Source organism: Anguilla rostrata, chromosome 15, assembly GCF_018555375.3.
Source record: "Anguilla rostrata isolate EN2019 chromosome 15, ASM1855537v3, whole genome shotgun sequence".
In the NCBI taxonomy this organism is placed as follows: domain Eukaryota; kingdom Metazoa; phylum Chordata; class Actinopteri; order Anguilliformes; family Anguillidae; genus Anguilla; species Anguilla rostrata.
Window position 1 is genome coordinate 8,504,967 of NC_057947.1, and position 21,254 is coordinate 8,526,220.

The following is a 21,254-nucleotide window of genomic DNA, read 5'->3' on the forward strand; positions in this document are numbered from 1 at the left end:
CAACGACACTAGGTAAGAGTTACATAAGATGGATAAATGATTAGGGGCCAAGCACCGAAGGTGCAGGGCACCTATTGTAGTATTATTATTATTATTATTATTAGGGGCCAAGCACCGAAGGTGCAGGGCACCTATTGTAGTATTATTATTATTATTATTATTAGGGGCCAAGCACCGAAGGTGCAGAGCACCTATTGTAGTATTATTATTATTATTATTATTAGGGGCCAAGCACCGAAGGTGAAGAGCACCTATTGTAGTATTATTATTATTATTATTAGGGGCCAAGCACCGAAGGTGCAGGGCACCTATTGTAGTATTATTATTATTATTATTAGGGGCCAAGCACCGAAGGTGCAGGGCACCTATTGTAACTGTTAATATTATTATACTTTCGGCAATGGGAGCCTATGGCAGCTCATAGAACCCCTTGGTGGATTTTGATGAAACTGATCTAAAAACACAAACTCAGACATTTATTAATCTAAAACACAAACTAAAACAAACAAAAATCCACAAAGTTCACAAAATAAGAGTCTTCACAAAAACCAACCAAACATAAACCACACAAAAGAAACCCCAAAGAAGATCTCCCCAGCCTCATATTGCAGGAAGTCTGTGCGCGTCGTCGCCGCCACAGGAAGGTGTCTGAGTGTCCGTGGTGTCAGAAGTGGGATGGCAGATCCCGGACGAGCCCCCATTTTGTTACGGTCGGCTTGAAGGGCCGCAACAAACAAAGTCCAAATCACCAAAAAACAAGACAGAAACTGATCTAAAAACACAAAGCCAGACATTTATTAAACTAAAACACAAACTAAAACAAACAAAAATCCACAAAGTACACAAAATAAAAGAGTCTTCACAAAAACCTACCAAACACAAACCACACAAAAGAAACCCCAAAGAAGATCTCCCCAGCCTCATACTGCAGGACTTATATTGGGCCACAGGCAGGTGGAGGAAATCAAGCAATTAAGCAATTAGGTATTACCTCCATCTGCACTAGCCAGGCAAGCAGAGGCTGGGGCCGTAACACAAATGCAGCACTGACTAAAATAGCAAAAAAAAAAAGTCACAAATGGGTACAAAAGCACAGATTCTCTAGGTTCACCAGATACTCAACTCCTGCCTTCCTCCTTCACAGGAGATCTTGACCGTGCGCGGATCTTGACCATGAGAATATCAGAGTACGAATGCCTCTCCACCCAATCCAACAAAAAATTTCATTAGATAATAATCACTGGGGTATAATGGTAAACAATAATAAATAAAAACACAATCACAAGCTGCACATTTGGTCATGAACTTTCTTATGCTAGTTCGGGGTTAGCCTACTCTCGGTTTCCAAACCACCAATCTTCATTCATTCAGAAAACTTTGATTCATCCCACTTGGCTTCATTTAGACTAGCATGTTCATGAAAAAGTTTCTCATTTTCGTTAGCCAGCGAAGCTAGTTAGTTGATGTTCATTTTATTTTGACAACAACACACTGTACGTGTCAATGTATAATGCAGCACAAAACAAAATGTAAACAAAGATTTACATATTAAAGTGCAATACTGTTGGTTTGAACTGGCAACTCCAACATGATAAAAATAAATGAAAAAGAGGGCTTATTATTTAAGACAGTAGTGCAACGCCAAAATAAATCCAAGTTTCTATTAAACCCACTATCAAAGTAAAAAGGTCTGCATATGAAACAAAGTGCAACATGTTTAGCGTGTAAGAGTGTAATTGTGTCTATTGTTGTATTTGGAATCAAATGTCTGTTAGACATGTGTGTTCTAATGTAAGAATGTCAACACATGTTCTGGACTTACAGTAGGCTAGCTCTTTTCTTGGAAACTTTTCACTACTAACTAACGCTTACATTGCAGTGTGAAATATCCACATTATATAATATCACTGACCCAGTTTGATTGGCAACACCGCACCGGGACAGAGACTAGGTAGCTTCCTAAAAATCAATGTGTGCCACGGCTCGGGTACGGAGGTAAAAGGAAAATTTTGAAAAAGAAGAAGGGTGGCCTCCATGGTCATTGACTTAAAAACCTGACCGGGAGAGCGCGGTCTGAGCTGTCATTGGCTGTTCGGAGGGCACATCTTCAATCAATCAATCAAATTTTATTTATATAGCGTATTTTACAACAGTTGTCACAATACGCTTTACAGACAGCCCTAGCCTAAACCCCCACAGGAGCAAGCCTAAGGCAACAGTGGCAAGGAAAAACTCCCTGTGGCAGATGGGGAGAAACCTTGGAAGGAACCAGGCTCAAGGGGGAAACCCATCCTCCTCTGGTCGGCTCACGGTGCCGACTGGTGATCAGCATGTCAGCCAGTTTATGCAGAAGATATGATAAGTGATGTGGCTCAGATGATGGGTGGGGCCGGGTGGCGGTGATGGGGAACAGCAGGTGGCGGCAGATGTGGGCAGGGTGGAGGCAATGACGAAGGAGGGGCTGGACCGCAGAGGTGGGGGAGACCAGACGACTCTCGAAGCACTCTCGAGGGTTGGGGCAAGAGCCCTGCCGGCAGCGTGGGGAAGAGGGTGGAAACAGCAGTTAAGGAATTTGCAATATAGCAGACAGTGAGTAAGTGCCAGTGGTATGTATTGTGGGACCCCGCCAGGAGTAGAATATGGCTGCATATCTACTAGGACAGGGATGGAGAGCCCATGCAGTCATGAGGGGTAGACAACCATACCCGCCTATCAAGAGCCAGCCCATGTAAAGTCGGGTCACAGCTGATTGACAGGTGACAGTAAGGAAAGGATTGCCACCTAGAAAGCTCTATGACTACAGGCTTCTCGCACCCTGTCTCCAGACTATAACTGATTGTAAGCTTGAGCATAGAGGTGCGTTTTTAATCTAGATTTAAATATTGAGACTGTGTCTGACTCCTTTATAAATATTGGAAGCTGGTTCCACAGTAGTGGGGCCCTGTAGGAGAAAGCCCTCACATCCGCCTCTTTCTGTCTTCAAGAAGAACTTCCAGACTGCAAAGGCACTGCCAGCCAGAGCCAGCAGCAACACCATCACTCCCACCACTATCCCAGCCACTGCTCCAGCAGAGAGTCCCGCAGAGGCTAAGAGAGAACATGGAGAAAGAGGGACTCATTTTGGAGAAATAGAGAAGAGCAGGTAATAATCAGGAAGGAAGACTACAATAATAATATTAATAATAACAACAACAATGATAATAACAACAACAATAATAATACATTTAGCAAACATCCAGAGGGACTTACTAAAAGTGCCTCCATAAAGGTTCATACAACAAGCAGAGCTGATGCCAAGTTAGCAGTCTGACTAAGGCTGCATTCACACCAGATCAGGCAATGCGGCAAAAACGGCAGTCTTCCCATTCATTTGAATGGGGGTATTACGTTTAGGCTGTGGCAGTGGGGACCGCATGGGGTGCCGAAAAAAAAAGGCAAGAAAGTTGAACCTCTCCCCCCAGCCGCTTTGCGAGTGACAACCGGTGAGGGCGCAGACAAACCGGTGCAGCGTCACCAGTGTCAATGGCGTGCTGCACTAGCTCGGTCTGCGTGCATTCCTCATCGGGCAGCGAAGAGGTCTGCATTGTCCTTCAGCAAGCGTTCAAGCTGTTGGCATTGGTGAGGATTGAGGCCGCTGCAGCTGCAGCACAGCTCGCAGACAGCACTCACCGTCTCGACAGAGGGAGGGGCAGGTTGTGACAGTGGGGCAGGCAAGCCACGCTCTGTGTTGGTTAGCTGGGGTGGCGGCTGGTGAGGGTGGGCTGAGGCTGCTGGGCGACGGGTCCTCCTGGACCTGCGTTTCCTCTTGGGGGTGGTGTGGAGGGCGAGGGTGGTGGCACCGATGGAGAGCCTGGCGTTGGCGATGTCCACCGTGGCACCCCAGTGGACCAGCAGATCCAGGCCGATTCGCCGGGCTGGGCTACGGTTGAATCCCCGGAAGTGCCAGCTGCTCTGGAGGGAGATGGCCTTCCTGGGGCACGTTGTGAGTGAGCGAGGGGTAGCCACCGACCCAGCTAAGGTGACTGCTGTGCGGGATTGGCCGACTCCAGCAAATGTAGGCAAGCTGATGTCGGCCAGCCAGAACTCGTGCGTCACCACCTCTCGGTTTCCGACCTCCACGCTCACCATCTTCTTGCCCCGAATGCCGAGCCTCTGTCCCATTACTGACTGCAGCTGAGTGGTTGTTGGGGACCAGGCAGTGTTGGGGAGCGTTCCTGGTCGCACCAGGGAGATGGTGGCCCTCGTGTCGACCAGTGCCCAGCAGGCTTGCCCATCCAGCCTACAATGCAGGCATAGCCCACCCACCTCCCCCAGTCGGCCCACTCGCTGTTGGATGGTTTGCTCTTCTGCCCTCAAAAGGGCAGGCTGCTCTCCTGCCCTGAAAAGGGCGGGCTGGAATTTGCTTTCGGCTCTCGTAATGGAAGGAATTTGCTCGGTTCCCGCCTTCACAAAGGCAGATGGAATATTTCCTTTCGCGAGTGGGACTGAACTGGTTTCAGGCGCAGCAGTGGCGATCGGGGCTTGGGCGCTGGTGCTGGGCAGTCGCAATCGCAGCGATAGCAGCGGCCGCGTCGTGCTGGTGGTGGGGGTGAGCGTGCCCAGCGGACTTCTTCCTCCTCCTCCTCGTAGCAGTCCCTTTCGCGGACGCGGGGCCGGGTTGTCTGCCCTGGAGCCAAGCAGAGGACGTCCTCCGCCCTCTCTGCTTCCTTCAGAGCGTCGTCTAGGGAGCAGGGCGTGGTCAGGATGACGTGCTGGCGCAGCCGTTCCGAGGAGAGGGTCTGGAGGAAGGCGTACAGCGCGAGCTCGTCCTGCCCTGCCGAGTCGAGGGACGGGTAGCCCTGCCGTGCGTGGAGCCTTCAGGGCGGCAGCTGTTCAGCTTCTCCCGGCTGCTCTGCATCGACCGCCTCTGGCCGAAATGCCTTGCCAAGGCCGTCGTCAGCGCCCTGCCCTGTTCGGCAGCATCGAGGTCTAGCAGGACCTGCAGTGCTGGGCCCTCCAGGGCGAGTGCTAGGTGTGTCGCCGTCTGGCTCTCGCTCCAGCCGCAGTGACGGGCAGCCAGCTGCAGCTGGGCTAGGTACGTCTCCCACTGCGCTGCTCCACTGAACCGGGCTAGCTTCGGCTGTATACTAGCTGGCATGCTGGTTGTCATGCTAGCGCTAGCTAGCATGCTAGCGCTGGCTGACGTGTTAGCGCTAGCTTCCCTCGGGTGCGTAGGTCGAACAGCATTGGCTCCGTCTGGTTGTCTGGGGGCCCTCTGTCGTTGCGCCACCGAGCTCTGCAGGTCGGCGCCCGTCGCCGTCTCTGCTGCCTCGGTCTTCCGCCGCCTCGGTACCCCCAGTCTCTCTTCCAGCTCTCGGATCGCCTTCTCCACTTCAGCTAGCTGAATCCCACTTCCGGACACCAATGTGGCGGTTTCGCGAAGAAGCAGAGACGGAGACGGGCTTGGCTGTTTTCGAATCGCTCCCGGGGAGCTTCGCATTATTTGTGACATCTCTTCCAAAGAGTAATTCGTAGACTTACCATCATAGCTGGGCGAAGCCTGCTTTTGTCAAACCCCATTCGCCGTGATTGGCTGCCAAGGCACAGCAGGACTAACCAATCACACAGCCTTAACGTCACATCACACAAAGGTTGGATAATTTGCATACAGCGGGAAACAGCAGCACGAGACACACGCAAAACAGGGACAGGCAGGGAATACAACAACAGTAGTGGCTAGTTGACTAATGACAGAAACATGACGGTGCAAATCATAAACCCGAGGGGCTGCTAGCGCTACATAAGCGATTCCTAGCAGGCTACACACATTTAAAATAACGAGTATTTACACGATCGCGGAGCGGGACAAGTTAACCGTTAACAAGCTAACAATTATTTAGTTATACACAGGCAAGATCGCCACAATATCAATTCCGAACGTCAGAATTAAGCTGTATAAAAGATTCACTATTCAGCAGTTCTTGCATGTTAGTTTATTGTACCTAGCTAAGGAGTTCATAGACCAAATGATGATACTCTCCCAGTTGTGTCCTCGCTTGGTTTATTTTGTGTACCCAGCTTCGACGTCTGTGTGGCACACTGAAAAATAATGATAGCAAAAATCTTCCTTCCGCCTGCGTTTGCGTCCATTTTTTTTTTTTGAGTTAGCGGACAGGAAATGGGGGGGGGGGGGGTTAAAGTTCACAACATAACATCACACAAATGGGCCATGTAGTGACACGCCCACACCACCGCACAACCCTGCGTCAAGGTGCCGCATTGCCTGATCTGGTGTGAATGCAGCCTAAGTGTAGTAGCACATTAGTAGTAGGTACTGAAGTAACGTTGTAAACCTACAACATAATAGGAAGTGCCAGCGTAGGTGGGAGGAGACTGTGGATGCTAAGGCAGTAGGACTCTGAGATGGAACCCTGGGGGACTACTGCACTAAGTGTTAAGACAGTGGGACTGAGCTGATAAGTTAGGAAAAGTACATCTCGTTGGAATTGCTGAGATACCGGTTTGAGGACCAGAGTCACCATCAGGATCAACTGTATCAAACACAGCAGAGGTCAAGACAAGATCAAGAAAGGGGACGGGGGGCAGTTTTTGATTCTGTTATTGGGGGGGGGGGGGGGGGCTATAGTGACATTCTTCTACTCTCAGGTAAGCCACTGCCATTTCCTAGGACATTTGTGGTGCCTAAAGCCTGTCTTACAGCAAACCAGCTTAAAGGCATCAGAGCATTTTTCTCTAGCTTTACTTTATAGACAGAAAACCCAGTACAGTAATTTGTGGCCAGATAGAGAACCTACAAGGCTGCAACAGGCCATTTTTATACTTTCTGGAGTAGAGCAGTCTATAGGCCAATACATTTCAGTAAATTCAATGGCGTTATGAAAATATATTAATTGTATGCAAATCCCATAAAAACTGTAGACTAATTAAAAGAGAATCAGTCTTATTTTCAGGCCTTAGTACACTGATAGTCTGCAATCATTGTTTGATAAATGTTTTATTTAGCAAATTTGTGGAAAGACAGAAAAATTGACAAAGCTAGACCACATCTTAGAAACCATAGCCTAAGATTGCAAAAGCTTAAAACCTATACTTTTGTGTCTCTTATGTGTATTGTGCTCAAGGGGGCAATAAAACATGAGGCATTGTGAAACAATCATTTTTATTTTATATTAATATTATTATTATTTAAATTATTTTCCCAATGGATTGCAGCAGCCATAACTCAGAGGAATAACAGAGTGGACCAATAAGATGCTGAGCCCTGCATCTGCACAAACACAAAGAGCTGAAGAGGAGGACCGTACCTGAGACTTGCAGAGAGACTGAGCTGATGGTCTTCTTAGTCTCAGGATCGGTCACCTTGTAGACTCCGGCATCCTCCAGTGTCACACTCTTCAGCAAAAGGGTGTATTCCTGGGCCAGAAGCTCACATCTCTGGGCACAACGCTCCCCATACCTGGCTGGGCCTTTATCTGCATCGAGCATCAGCATCTCATCTGAACCAAGGCCTGCACTGAATGTTACCCTCACTGGGTCTGCGGCATAGAGCGGTATGGAGAGCAAACCACCGGCTTTCACTGTGAGGTTCTGGGGTGAGTGGTCTGTGAGGGCAGGGAATTCATTTACATATTTGCATATTTTAGATTTTCATGCATATTTACAGGGGATATGGACACATTATCAACAGCAGTCAGCTTGATCATGTAAAAAGGTAAAAATAATACAGGGAAAATTATAGCATCCAAAAATTACTTGTCATCTTTCATCAAATCTGCGGTACATCAAACAATACTTCTGTAAATTATGAAACATCGTTACACTTGCCCTGATTAAAATTACCACATGAAAAAATAAATAATACACACCTGACACTCTTACACACCTGAGCTGTTAGGCTCCCCTACAGAACTGAAGATCTGAAGTGAATTTTACCTGTCACAACGAGACTGGCAGAATCTGGATTCCCCCTCTCTTTAGGACTGCTGTAGAAGCACTGGTAGTCGCCTGCATCTGAAAACTGTGTCTGTCTGATGGTTAAAGACATGTTTCCATAGAGGGCTTGTTCTTGGGAAACTGAAGCTCTGTTCTCAAACCCGGGCCCATATGTGACGGTGTTCTTAAGGAGCTGGTAAACTTTCTCTCCACCTCTCTTCCAGAGGATATCCAGATCACCAGCACGCGCTTGTGAATTAATGTACGCAAAGCAAGGAAGACTGGCGGACATTCCCATCGCTATGGAAACATTTGATGGGACTGAGAGAGAGAGACAGAAAAAGAGAGAGAGAAAGAGAGAGACAGGCAGACAGATTTACAAAGCATTCCTGGCATACAGGAATTGAACAGCTCAACCATGTTGCTTGGGGTAGATGAAGGCCCTGATGCAGCATATGCTGTCCACTGCATACCACCCAAGGCCTGTGGGTTTTATACAGCCTGGAATGATCCTGTCCCCCCAAAAACAATCGTAAGAATAATAATAGTAATATCCTTTGTCAAAAAACAGCTTTTAGGGCTATCAAATCCACAAGCACTAAAAACATTCACTCAATCTGTCGGAAAAAAGGCAACATGCACTGACCTCTAATTTGTAGTTTCACATCTGAGAGAATGATCTCATCATTGTAGTACTGGCATTTGTAAATGCCGAGGTCACTGTACACCACGGGACTGAGGGTGAGGCTGTAGTTTTCCGGCTCCGTTAGGTGGAAGGATTCCACCCGTCCCTGGAAGCCGCTTCCAGAGGAAAAGCCTTGGCTGTGGAGTTCGGCCACATGCAGCCAGTCAGGAAGCTCATCCTGCTGAAACAACCAATCCACATCCCTGCTGGGGGCTCCATGGCACGGAAGAGTGAGGGAATGGCCGAAGCTCACAAACATGCGGACAGAGTAGACTGGAGATGCTGCTAGCTGGGCTAGGAGAGGGAAGTTGGATGTTCAGTCAGCATAAGAGAGAGAAATGTCACAGGGCTTGGCCTTTCATACCTAAGAGGGAAATCTCACAGGGCTGGACTTGTCATGCATAAGAGAGAAATCTCACAGGACTGGGCCATTCACGCATAAGAATGAATAATTTATAGTTTAAATCATTTAAATCTAAATTTTTGTCCACCAATATGGCAGTGAAGCATAAAGTTTTTATTATTTTTTTAATTTTTTATTTATACACACACACAAGCATATACAATGCTGTAAAAAAGTGTTTGCCCCCTTCTTGATTTCTTTCATTATTGAATATTTGCCACACTGAATGGTTTCAGATTATTAGACAAAATGTAATATTAGACAAAGAAACTAAGAGTAAACACACACACACACACACACACACATGTATATATTATGTATATATGTAGGATATGTAGTGTTTAGATTTTGGCCTTAGAGAGGGAAACAGTAAATAAGAATGTGGCCTGGCATCCCCATCACAAGCATCAAAGCAAATGTGATTGGGGCAATTTGAAATTCCACTGATACCCTAATCTAGGCTGACAATCTATGGGTCTCACCTCCTCAGAAGAGACAAATCAGATGACATAGGACACCATATCGGGGGTCGGAGACCCTACATGCCTAACATTTCCCTTTCCCATGTCCTCTTTAAGTTTGAATGTAATCTTTAGGTAGGCCAGTCCTTGCCATAAATTAATCTGACCCCCCTTCCTTTCTCTTCTAAACCTTAACTCGGGATCACCCAATCAGGGCAAACAACCTCAAGCTATGCTGGGTAAGGTATTTAAGATGGCCACAGGAGAAAGTTGTTTGGGTTGCGTTGGTGTCGGATCCTTGAAGAAGTTTTCCTCTTTTTATTTTGGTGGTGGTTCCTAGGTTGTGTGTTTTTAGCTGGTTTCCTTGTGGCGCTTATACTGGAAGTGGGTGATACTTTGGCAAGGTCTGGCCGATCCGTTTCTCTCTCTCTCTCTCTCTCTCTCTCTTATCCGTCTCTCTCTCTATCTATTTTCTGGTATTTCTAGATTAGTTGCTTAATGTTTTGTATTATGTTGGGTAATTTAGAAGTAGAGTGCCTGCATTCAATAAATAATGTATGTTTTCAATTAATTGACTTCTTATTGAATTCAGTTATTTAATCTTAAAACCTGGTACAGAGCTTGTTTTGACTTGTTGGTTGATTCCACCAGTGCACTGTAGACTGACCTGTCAATGAATTTGGTGCTTTGATAATTCTAATTTTAAACATAATTAATAAATTAAATCAAATAAAATATATTTTACATGTAGGTTAAGTGAGGGGTTCTAGCATGCCATATCACTTCAGTATTCAGAGTGCTGAACAGTTTAACAAGGGCATTGACTGTTGGAACAGCTGGATTCAGGAATAAACATATTCTTAATTAATCCTTGCTTGTCCGACATATATATATATTTCATTCATTTAATAAAAAAAGTTATCAAACACCCATATCACCCATGTGAAACAGTAACTGCCCCCTAAATTACTTAATCAAGAATTCAACCAAATTTAATTGATAATTAGATTCAGCGGACTGAACACAGCCAGGCTTAATTGCACCGAGCCCTGTTGAATTTAAACCTCATTGATATAGAACCTTACCATCAGCGTAATTTCTAAATCACATGAGGTCCCCAGGTAATACTAGTGGCGTGTGAAAAGGGCTAAATACTGTAATGAAATCCCTTTGAAAAATGGACACATTAGATAATATGACAGTTTGTATAAGTATTTCTCTCCAAATGTAAATGTTCAGAAACTTCTGACACTTGTAACTGGCAGAAGGGGTCCTGATCTACATACTTCCCCATTTCTGTGAAATTTCACTGTAGCGTTTCTTAATAATTTTTACTCAATCTTTCCATGTAATCCATTAGAGGCCAATTGAAAAAAATGATTATTTGGATTGAAATATCTCTCCTAATGTTAAAGTTCACTTTTTTCAGTGAAGTTCAAGTTCACTGCGGTTCATATATTAGAACATTATTTTATTTTAATTGAATACATGCAATGTATTCTCGGTCCAGAACCTGCATATACCCGTAAATTTTTCAAATCCCCCTTTCTCAAGTCAATTCGCACCCTGGCCATTTTCTAGACCCGATTTTGAAATTTCACTTATGTACTTAACCTTAAACGACATTTATTTTAAACCTTTTGAAACCAAACACTTTCATTAGTGCGAAATGCATGTGTGTAGTTTACTCACCCAACAGGACGCAAAATCGCTACTGAGACATCTGACTAAAAACTATTAGTAATAGTATTACGTGAAAATTCCTTAATTTAAACTCCCTTCACTAAATCAGACGTCCATTCTCCGCCGTGGCTCCGCTGGCTAGCTTCGCGTGTTTCACTAAAGTTAACTTCGATGCACAGTTCTTCATATTATTAGACTGCTGATGCCTATCCCTGCCCAACCTAACTAAAATATAGCACTGCATAATAACCATTGGAGTATAATGACAAGTAATAATAAAAATGAATAAAAGCACAAAATCACGCTACACATGCAGAGCAGTGTGAAGCTAGCGACAGTAAAGTAGGCAGGGGGAGACCGGGGGCAATTGTAACAATTTTTAGTTTTGATGTCATTACTCAAAACCCTCTTGAACTATTTGGATACAATTTTTATGTAGGTAACTTGTATCTGTGTTCTACTTGTTAACAGTCATCAAATGTTTTTATGAGCAATGTTAGAGTCACGATATTGATTGAAACACTAGAAATCAAATGTTACATCTGCCCCCACATGCAGGGGCGATTGTAACAGCATATGGGGGCAATTGTAACAACACACATAATACCTTAATATAAATATGAAGGACCACAAACTCCAAAGAATATTGATATTGTCACGGTACGGGTAGGGGGGACCCAAACGCAGAGGGAAAAAAACACAAACTCAAAAGGGAAAATTAACAAAGACTTTACCAACACGACAGGCAAACAAGTAGGGAACAGACAAGGCCACAATGGGCAAAAACACAAACTCAAAAAATAATCTAATGAAACAGAAAACAACAGGAACTCAAAAACACAGGCAGGGCAGAACACGGGAAGGCAGAGCACAAGGGAAGGTCAAACAAAACACAAGTCAGGAACAAAATACAGGCAGGTACATACGGTTTGCAACAAACAGAATTCGGGAACAAACACAAGGAACCAGCACCCGAGTCAAGGGGACAAAGAACTTAAATAGACAAGGGGTAACAAGACACAGGTGAACTCAAAAAACAATCAAACCAGAAGGAGGGGATAACAAGACACAGGTGGGAACAATGATGGGATAACGAGACAATTGAAAACAATCATACAATTAACAGGACACAAAACAGAAGTGCCGCCATCTGGCGGCCCAACAAGGGAAACACAGACAGGAAAACAGGACCATGACAGATATAGTTAAAACAATTTAATATTCATTGAACAATTCATTCCAGTTTCATTAAAACAGTATAATCATATAATTATAGAAATATAAAACCTATAACCAACAGTTATAAAAAAAAACAACGACTGGAAAATGGACAACTGACGAAACGGGAACACAATACCATGAGAGTTAAAACAAATAAAATTAAATGGCTCCAGGGCTGTCTGAGTAGTGTAGAGATATAAGCACTCGCCTACCACCCCGGGGCCAGCCGTGTATAGGTGTAACGTGCTCCCATGGAAATGAGGGTTCAAATCCAACCGTGGGCAATTAAATAATTGGTCATAATTGATTTGTTTTTCACAGAAGTGTCTCAGATATCGCTTCTTCTTTTTTAGGTTTGATACTAACATGATATTTGTTCTCCACCTCCATTTTATTATGGAGAGGATCAGGAAAACTTTTCTGCCAAATCAATACATATAAAGTTTTCAAAGTATTTACATCAGATCAATTATTGCAACAGTACAAATAGGATTACAACATTACATATTACAATTCTTAATAAACACATAAACACAACAACAGCCAAGTATAAATGTAAAGCTATATTTGTATTTTCCTTCATAACAGTATTAGCAGGGTTGATATGCACAAGCATGAAATGGGATTGGGGCTGGGACTGGAGCAGGTGGATTTACCGAGGCTGCAAGGTGACAACTGGCACACATGCAGTCGGACTCCCTGCAGTCACATGCTGCCGCGGCTGCTGGGTCTCCTGAAGCTCGAGCTCCTGGAGCTTGGGTGAAGTACTGGCATTGGTCTGCTTTTGCCAAGTACTTTATGGGCCACTTCTGAAGCATAAATTATATTTTTATATACAGTGAGCTCCATAACGTTAGGGACAAAGCCGTATTTTCTTTACTTGGTTCTGTACTTCAAAATTTTAGATTTGCAATCAAACAATTTACATGTGGTTAAAGTGCAGCTATCAGCTCTCAGCTCTTATGAAAGATTATTTTAATACATTTTTATTTCACCCTGTAGAAATAACAGCACTCTCTATACATACATACAATCCCAATTCCAAAAAAGCCGAGACAGTATGGAAAATGCTAATAAAAACAAAAGGGAGTGATAATGTTAAATATTGTAAATTTTATTTACCCTGTACTGTATTTAAAACACTACAACAGCACATTATTTGATGTTTTACCTTGTGAATTTAATTGTTTTTTGAAAATGTACACTCATTTCAAATCTGTTGACTGCAACACGCTCCAAAAAAGCTGGGACAGTCGAGTGTTTACCACTTTGTAACATCACCTTTTCTTTTAATAACGCTTATTAAATTTGGGCAATATTTTTCAAGTCAAAGCAAATTTAAAAATTACTGCTTTCTGTTTTATTTGCATTTAATTTACCGTCTCAGCTTTTTTTAGAATTGGGGATGTACATGCATATTTTCAGGGTGCCATAATGTTCAGGACAAATGGTTTCACGTGTGTTTCTGATTAGTCAGGTGTGTTCAATTGCTTCTTCAGTACAATTATAAGGTATGCCAATGGAAGGAAGCCATTATGTGGCTGGGATATATGAAAAAACAGTCAGAGACATAGGCCAAACCTTAAGCTTACCAAAGTCAACCGCTTGCAACATCATTAAGAACGAGAGCACTGGTGAGCTCAGTAATCACAAAGGTGGACCTATACAGTTGATGACCAAAGAATTCTCGCTATAATGAAATAACATTAACTCTAAAACAGAGACCTGGACAGTAAAATTTGGGGAGGGTTTATATTTTCATGGGAACTGTACATCATGATTCTGTATAAATGGTAGGTTCTTTATGCCCTTGACCTTATGTTTTGCCATTTTGATACACAACCTTGTGTAGCTCTATCACCAAGTATTGTCAAATTCTCAACATGAAAATTATTATTGTTATTATAATGATTTTCCACTGATCTCCCTTTTTTGTGTGCTGTCAATCCAGGGGATAGGGTGGGAGGGGTAGTTAATATGAATTGCATTACACAAATTCTGTATTGTCTGAAGGTGGAGGCAGCAATATTTGTACTGTGTCCTGTTCTATATTGAATAGTTAAAACTGACTGATAATAATAATAATAATAATAATAATAATAATGGTAAGTATAGAAACACATAGATAGGAAAGCGTTTGTTAAGATGGCTGAATGACAGTACTGACAATGAACAATTAGAGATGGCATTACTTATTGCCTTGACAGCAATAGTGTAATAAGTAATAATAATTTAAAAAATGTATGTCTAGACCGTGACGTGTTACACAAGGCACATGTAAAGGGGACAATACCAATAATGATGATGATACCAGCAATAATATAGTGAAGGGGAAAGTAAACATATAAACATATAAACTAAACCCTAATATGATTGCAGGGCCATGGAAATAATAGCTGGTGTACTGAGACACAAACGTGCACATGTACAGATGTCCCATTTACCTGCAATATTCTCACTTAAAAATGTTATTATGTATAGACAAGCCAACAAACGGGACATGAAAACCAATAATGAAGTCAAATAGGAAAAATTGAACGACTGATCTATTATCTGAAATAATGACAGAATACCTCGATGACATCAATATAAAACAGGAACCTGATTGTAATAAAATTATTAAGACTTACCGAAGCGTAGGTACCACAAAATAACCGCAAAACGCCTCGCCTGTATTTAATATTCGAATTTATTTGTTTATACGCTGTCATTCATTCATTCATTCGGGACGGAACAGCGCCACGGCAGCGTGTGGCCAAAACTATATTACACCCGCAACGTTAAGAACTACCGTTGAGAATGAATGGGGAAAGTTAAGGGCAGAGACGAAAATGTCGTTCCTGCATCGGGAACGGAACAGCGCCGCGAAATCAACGTGCGGCCGAAAACATATTACATCCGTAGTGTTAAGAACTACCGTTGAGAATGAACGGCTCCCGCGCGGGAGAGACTGAGGTTCAATCCCCAGCAGTGGTACCTCTGCTTGGTCAGATGTTCCTACGAACACAATTGGCAGTGTTAGCGGGTGAGAAGCCAGTGAGGGTATGAGTCCTGATTATTGCATTAGCGAATCCTACTGGTTGGTTGGGGTGAGTTTCTATACTACTATTACAAAATAATAGTTAAAAAATGTTACTTTTCAGCCAATATGGCAGTATTTAACCTCTTAGCGCACAGCCCCTAGTGGTGGGCAGGGCTGGACTGGGACAAAAAATAGGCCCTGCCATTTTTGGCTCAGACCGGCCCACCGCAATCGGTCGGACACCGCCCATCAGAACAACATCCTCGCAGACCGTTCAATATGTATATGATGCATATCTAACCATTTGCCAAACCCCCTACAGAGCGGAGTGTTATGGACAAGTCAAGTATACCAATGCAAGTGGAGCAGTGTACTCACGCACTCCTGATCCTGGTGATCAGAGGTGGCTGTAGAGTAAACAATACCCATACTCAATAAGTAATTATCAAAGAAAAACTCTGCAAGATGTTGTATGAATAATTCAAACGATTTAATACAATTTTATGTAAAACAAAACACATTCACTGTACATTGATTGCCATTCAAAGGCAAAGAATAAAGGTCTTAAATAAAACAAATACAATACAGACTCTCTACAGTAGACAACGTAGAATGGAACATGCTAAATGCTAAGGCAACTTCGCTTTCACTCGCTTTCGTTTTCTCCATTTAACGCAAATACATAAGAATCGTCGTCATTTAGAAATGAGATCGCATTGATGTATGATCGTGATTTTTTTTTACAACGAATCGTGCCTATTCCATACATTTATTTATTATTTCCTTGCAAACTTAGCTACTTCTCCTGCCTCCTCATTCGTAGACTACCTCGCTCGCGCTGACTAGTCTCGACATGCACCTCTCTCTCGCTCCTCTGCTCACACCTGATAGTGTAGTAGTGATGTGTCCCGAGTGTTTCCGTTTTTGCATTTTTGAATTTGAGAATACAAGGTGTTGTTGTTCATTGTGTTAAAATATTCAAAGAAAAGAAAAAGCCCAAAAGCATTTTTGATCGACTTGTTTATGTATGAATCTTATTAAACCCGCCCCATATTAGACAAACGGTTGTGACTGGCCCGCCATATCTCAGGACGAGAGAAATCCGTTTAATAGCCTGAGTGACCAGACTGATCTGCAGAGCGAAATTAAATGTGTTTCAGGCAATGTATTATCAGAGGCAGAAGAACCACAGTACAATATTTTTAGCTCATCAAGGAAAACACAAGAGAGCTAAGCTAACGACAGTGCATAGTTAGCCATGGTGTCTCCCAAACATTGATAATGATAACGCTAGCTTGCGGCCAAACAATGCTAACGTCATTAATAGCTTATAGTTTTGCTTGACAGTGACAGACTAACCACATGCTGCTGCTTACCACTTCAGCTTCACTATCCTGCTCATTTTGTGACTGTCCCTCGTCTGCCCTTTCGGGTTCATCCTGCTCAGAACTCACTATCACTGATAGTATCAGAGCTGTCTCGCTGTCTGCCTCATCTTGGACCGTCACATCTCTGATTTTAAACACCTGTTGCTGGTGCTGACTGCCAGCAGCAGGTACTGCAAGAACCCCCACAGTCGTTCCAGCAAACATTTTTTATTTTATTTTGATACATTTTGAGGCATCCTCCGCCAGCTTTCTTATTTTTTTCTCCCGCAATTTCTCAGCACCACTTTTACGCTTTCCTTTCTCCATCGCACACCGCACCAACTACGAGGCTGAGGCGATGTCGACTCGAGTCTCAAGGGCAGAAACGGACGGTGAGGGGTGGGGCCTAGACATGTGATTGGGCCAGCCCAGTGTCAGTATGGAAAACGAATCAATGGGCCACTGAAATTGGGCCAGGTCAGTGTCAGTATGAACCAAAGGCCCACTGGCCCAAAAGTAGGTCGGCCCACCGGGCATTTGCCCGGTAGAATATAGGCCCAGTCCATGCCTGGTGGTGGGCACGCCCGCGTGCCTAGATTACTAAAGTCAAACATTCGGTGCTACTGCAACCAACGTGTGAGATGAAAACAGAAACGCGTTGTTTCAGTTTCATTAGTAGACGATACATGACAACTATGCCGAAAACGGAGTTTCGCAGCCCCACCATTGTCGCTCCGGTCGTTCATTTAACACGCACCCCTCCCTGCAGTCTCATCTAAAAAACACCCCCCACCCTTGACATAATGGACAATATTGTCTATCCTGGCATTAATAAAAATATTCTTTCACCACTAAAAAATCGTATTCCGTCATAGCAACAAGATAAACCCGACAATAGCCCTAAGATATGCCTATACAGCAGTGAAAACGCTGCTCACTGAATAACGAAATAAACGAGAAAAAGTTTTTTAAAATGATACCATGTCATTCTACAGTCAATATCTGGGACTAAATATTGAATAAATATAAAAGCTTACTGTTGGTTTTACGTGTAGAGATGTCCCTTTTGAGACTGCGTGGTCATATATTGTCTTGGACAATCCGTTTGGGAAATATAGGCGCATCTGTGACGCCTGGGTATCTTCCAAAATAGCTGTGCGTAACACCACACCTGTTGTTTATGGCGTCGTCGCCCTTTTTAGTACAGTCTGACTTGATTGACAATTCATTTATTCAGTAGGCGAGAGTATAAGCTTTCTAACGATGTATAACATGTCTAATTCTGCTTTTGGAATAGCGTTTTATAGGTCAGCGTAACAGAAAATATTCTTAGCATCACATTCACTTACGCATTCACTCTGTTAGCAGACAAATACGATGCACCTAACGAACGCGTTCAAGGATATTTCGTAATTTCTTGGAAAATACTATTATTATTGAGGACTTCTGAACATAGCTAAGCCATATGTTTGCTGATAGACCTAGCTGACATCGTTTTCTGGAGCAAAACAGAAGCGAATAGAACAATATCATTGATACTGTCTCTGTCTCTATCTACTGAACATAGAGGAGATTTCATCATTGCTATGTAAGTATTACCGTTCAAAATATTTCGTTTATATACGTTATTTTTGAAATTGAGTATCTTTAAATAGGTTAGTGGTGTTATATAATGTAAATATTTCACACTGTAATGTAAGCGTTAGATGGAAGTGTAATAGTTTTTGTGAAGCATGCAACAGTGATGACGTCAGAGCTGGAACATTGCCAAAACGTGGTGGACGGGTGAAAATTGTTTTCATGTTGTCTCATCCCCATACAAGAAAACATACGAGAGTACAGAGTATAGAAATACACACAAGTTAATTATTACACATTTAGGTACTGTACCGCATTGTGTGACAATATTTTTGCATTATTTTTTAAATCTGATAGCAATGTTTCATCTTAAACCCTCATACGGGGCTCATTTATATGCTTTATAATGGACAAAAAGCATTTTATTCAATTTTGGAGAGATTTTGGATATGTTTCTGGACACCTAGCTATTTTAGACCACTCTACTGACTGAAAGCTTGTAATTCCCATTTGAAAATTATGCAACAGTGATTTTCTTGAGTCAAAACAGTTGATTTGTAGTGAAATACATGGATATGTTATGATTTACAGCAATGCATAATTTAGACATTTTGGATAGATTTGGAGATGCTGGGTACACTGCTTAGTTTTTGCTTCATACATCTATAGTAGTTCTACATATCCACCCTTAGATTTTATGAACTTGTGGTCAAGAAGTTTTTGACCTAGCACATGTATAGTTTAACCTCCTGCATATATGCAATCTCGCAGTATTTCATTGCAAACTTAAAAAGTGCAAATTTATTTTGGATTTTTTGTCAAAACAATTGCATTTGTGGCACTTTATTTCTTCCAAAATTATGAATATAAACTAATCTGTAAATTGTACAAATGTCTTGCTTCATTTAAGCCATTTTTCAAGTCTCTGTGGTGTTCACGTCAGGAGTTATAAAGCTTTAAATAGGGTACCCCCTAAATGGGCAAGGATTGGCAAAATTTGGCTTGTGCCTTAAGAGGTTAAAGTTAAGACGACTTCTAATTCGTAGACATTGACGATTTTGAGAGCATAAGAAATTGGCTTTTGGCAGGAATTGAACCTGGGTCCCCAGATTGAGAGGCAAAAGACTTAACCACTGGACTATGCCACAAAATATATAATAAATAGAGTATACATAGACATTTAAACTGAACACAAGACACTTTACTTAAATTATTAGAAAACAAAACTATTATTTTGATGTCGTTACTAAACCGGACACCATTTTGATGGTCGGTGTCCATAGTAACACATCGTTACAATTGCCCCCAACTGTGTCACCCATGTCACAAGCTACCCTGCTGGCTAGAAACAACGAAGCTAACATTTGACAAAGAGATCAAATGTTAGACAACAGAATGGTCATCAAAACTAGACAGATTTAAATGTATAGACATTTTAGGTTAAAACAGTATGAGGAAAATACTGTAGATTTAAAAAATTACTTTCATACCTCAAAAATGAGTCTTAGCAGAAAAACTTTGTGAAGTATGAGACATCAGTTTGTCCTTTGGCAGGCAGAGAGGGATCATCACAGACCATGTGCATAATGAGTTTCATGATTCTGTCTCGTTTCTGATTGGTGCAATTTGAGATGTTACAATTGCCCCTTGTTACAATTGCCCCCGGTCCTATACTTCGTAGGAAGTAGAACTTTTTGAGTAAAACGAAGCAATCAGAACCATTGTGTGTTTGTACGGTGCAGTGTGCGCCCTCCAGGCATAACTTTTCCGAGAAGTTCTTTCTTGTTCTCCGACCTTCCCCTCTCAGCTATTAGTCCAAAGACAGCTGACGAAAACAGCTGACGGGGGGGGGGGGGGGGGGGGGGGGGGGGCAGCTGAATGAAAACAGGCGAACCGCGGTTCATAAATTAGAACATTGTTTTATTTTAATTGAATATAGTTTTCCGATTTAAAAAGTAGCCTAGGCTATAGACAGAGCATTTTCCCAAAGAATATTTAATAGCCAAAGAACCAAGAACTTTCTTTCCCTATTTTAAATAGAATTTTGTCTTCGTTTCGGTTTTATTCTAAACAATTTAGTTTCGAAGAATTTGTTTGATATGGCCATTTTGTTTCACAAAATTTCCCAAAATGTGTTGTTTTAGCCCTAGATGCTGATTTCTTCACATTCACTACATATTCTTCTACATATGCACAGCGATTTCTCCAGATCGCTGTGCATATGTGCTAACTTTAGTATTTTGCTTTCTGCTTTTAGAAATTGAAATCTGATATTTCAATATTACAGAAAGCGTAGTCTTAAACGACATGTGAAGTGAACGTAAGAAAATAAAAAAAATAATAAAAACACTAATTTCAAATCACCACCTTTGTTCAATGTGCGGACGTCATTTTATCATGCGATGTATTTTCGGTCCAGAACCTGCGTACACCCGTACATTTTTCAAATCCCCCTTTCTCAAGTCAATTCGCACCCTGGCCATTTTCTAGAGATTTGAAATTTCACTTATGTACTTAACCTTAAACGACATTTATTTTAAACCTTTTGAAACCAAACACTTTCATTAGTGCGAAATGCATGTGTGTAGTTTACTCACCCAACAGGACGCAAAAGCTTGCAAATCTCATTTCCAGCTGGGAATCGCTACGGAGACATCTGACTAAAAACTATTAGTAATAGTATTACGTGAAAATTCCTTAATTTAAACTCCCTTCACTAAATCAGACGTCCATTCTCCGCCGTGGCACCGCTGGCTACCGTCGCGTGTTTGGCTAAAATTAACTTCGATACGCAGTTCTTCATACTATTAGACTGCTGATGCCTATCCCTGCCCAACCTAACTCAAATATAGCACTGCATAATAACCCTTGGAGTATAATGACAAGTAATAATAAAAATGAA

At 42.4% G+C, this 21,254-nt stretch overlaps 1 protein-coding gene across 1 annotated transcript in view; it reads right to left on the reverse strand.

Annotated features, from left to right (window-relative positions):
- The window catches only part of LOC135240344 (uncharacterized), a 39,143-nt gene that overhangs the window by 10,273 nt on the left and 7,616 nt on the right, over positions 1–21,254 (reverse strand). Inside the window, exons 5-7 of the mRNA XM_064309708.1 lie at positions 8,579–8,911; positions 7,933–8,253; positions 7,305–7,601 (exon numbers count right to left, since the gene is read on the reverse strand). Of these exons, the coding sequence (XP_064165778.1) occupies positions 7,305–7,601; positions 7,933–8,253; positions 8,579–8,911 (951 nt within the window). The remainder of the gene's footprint in view (positions 1–7,304; positions 7,602–7,932; positions 8,254–8,578; positions 8,912–21,254) is intronic.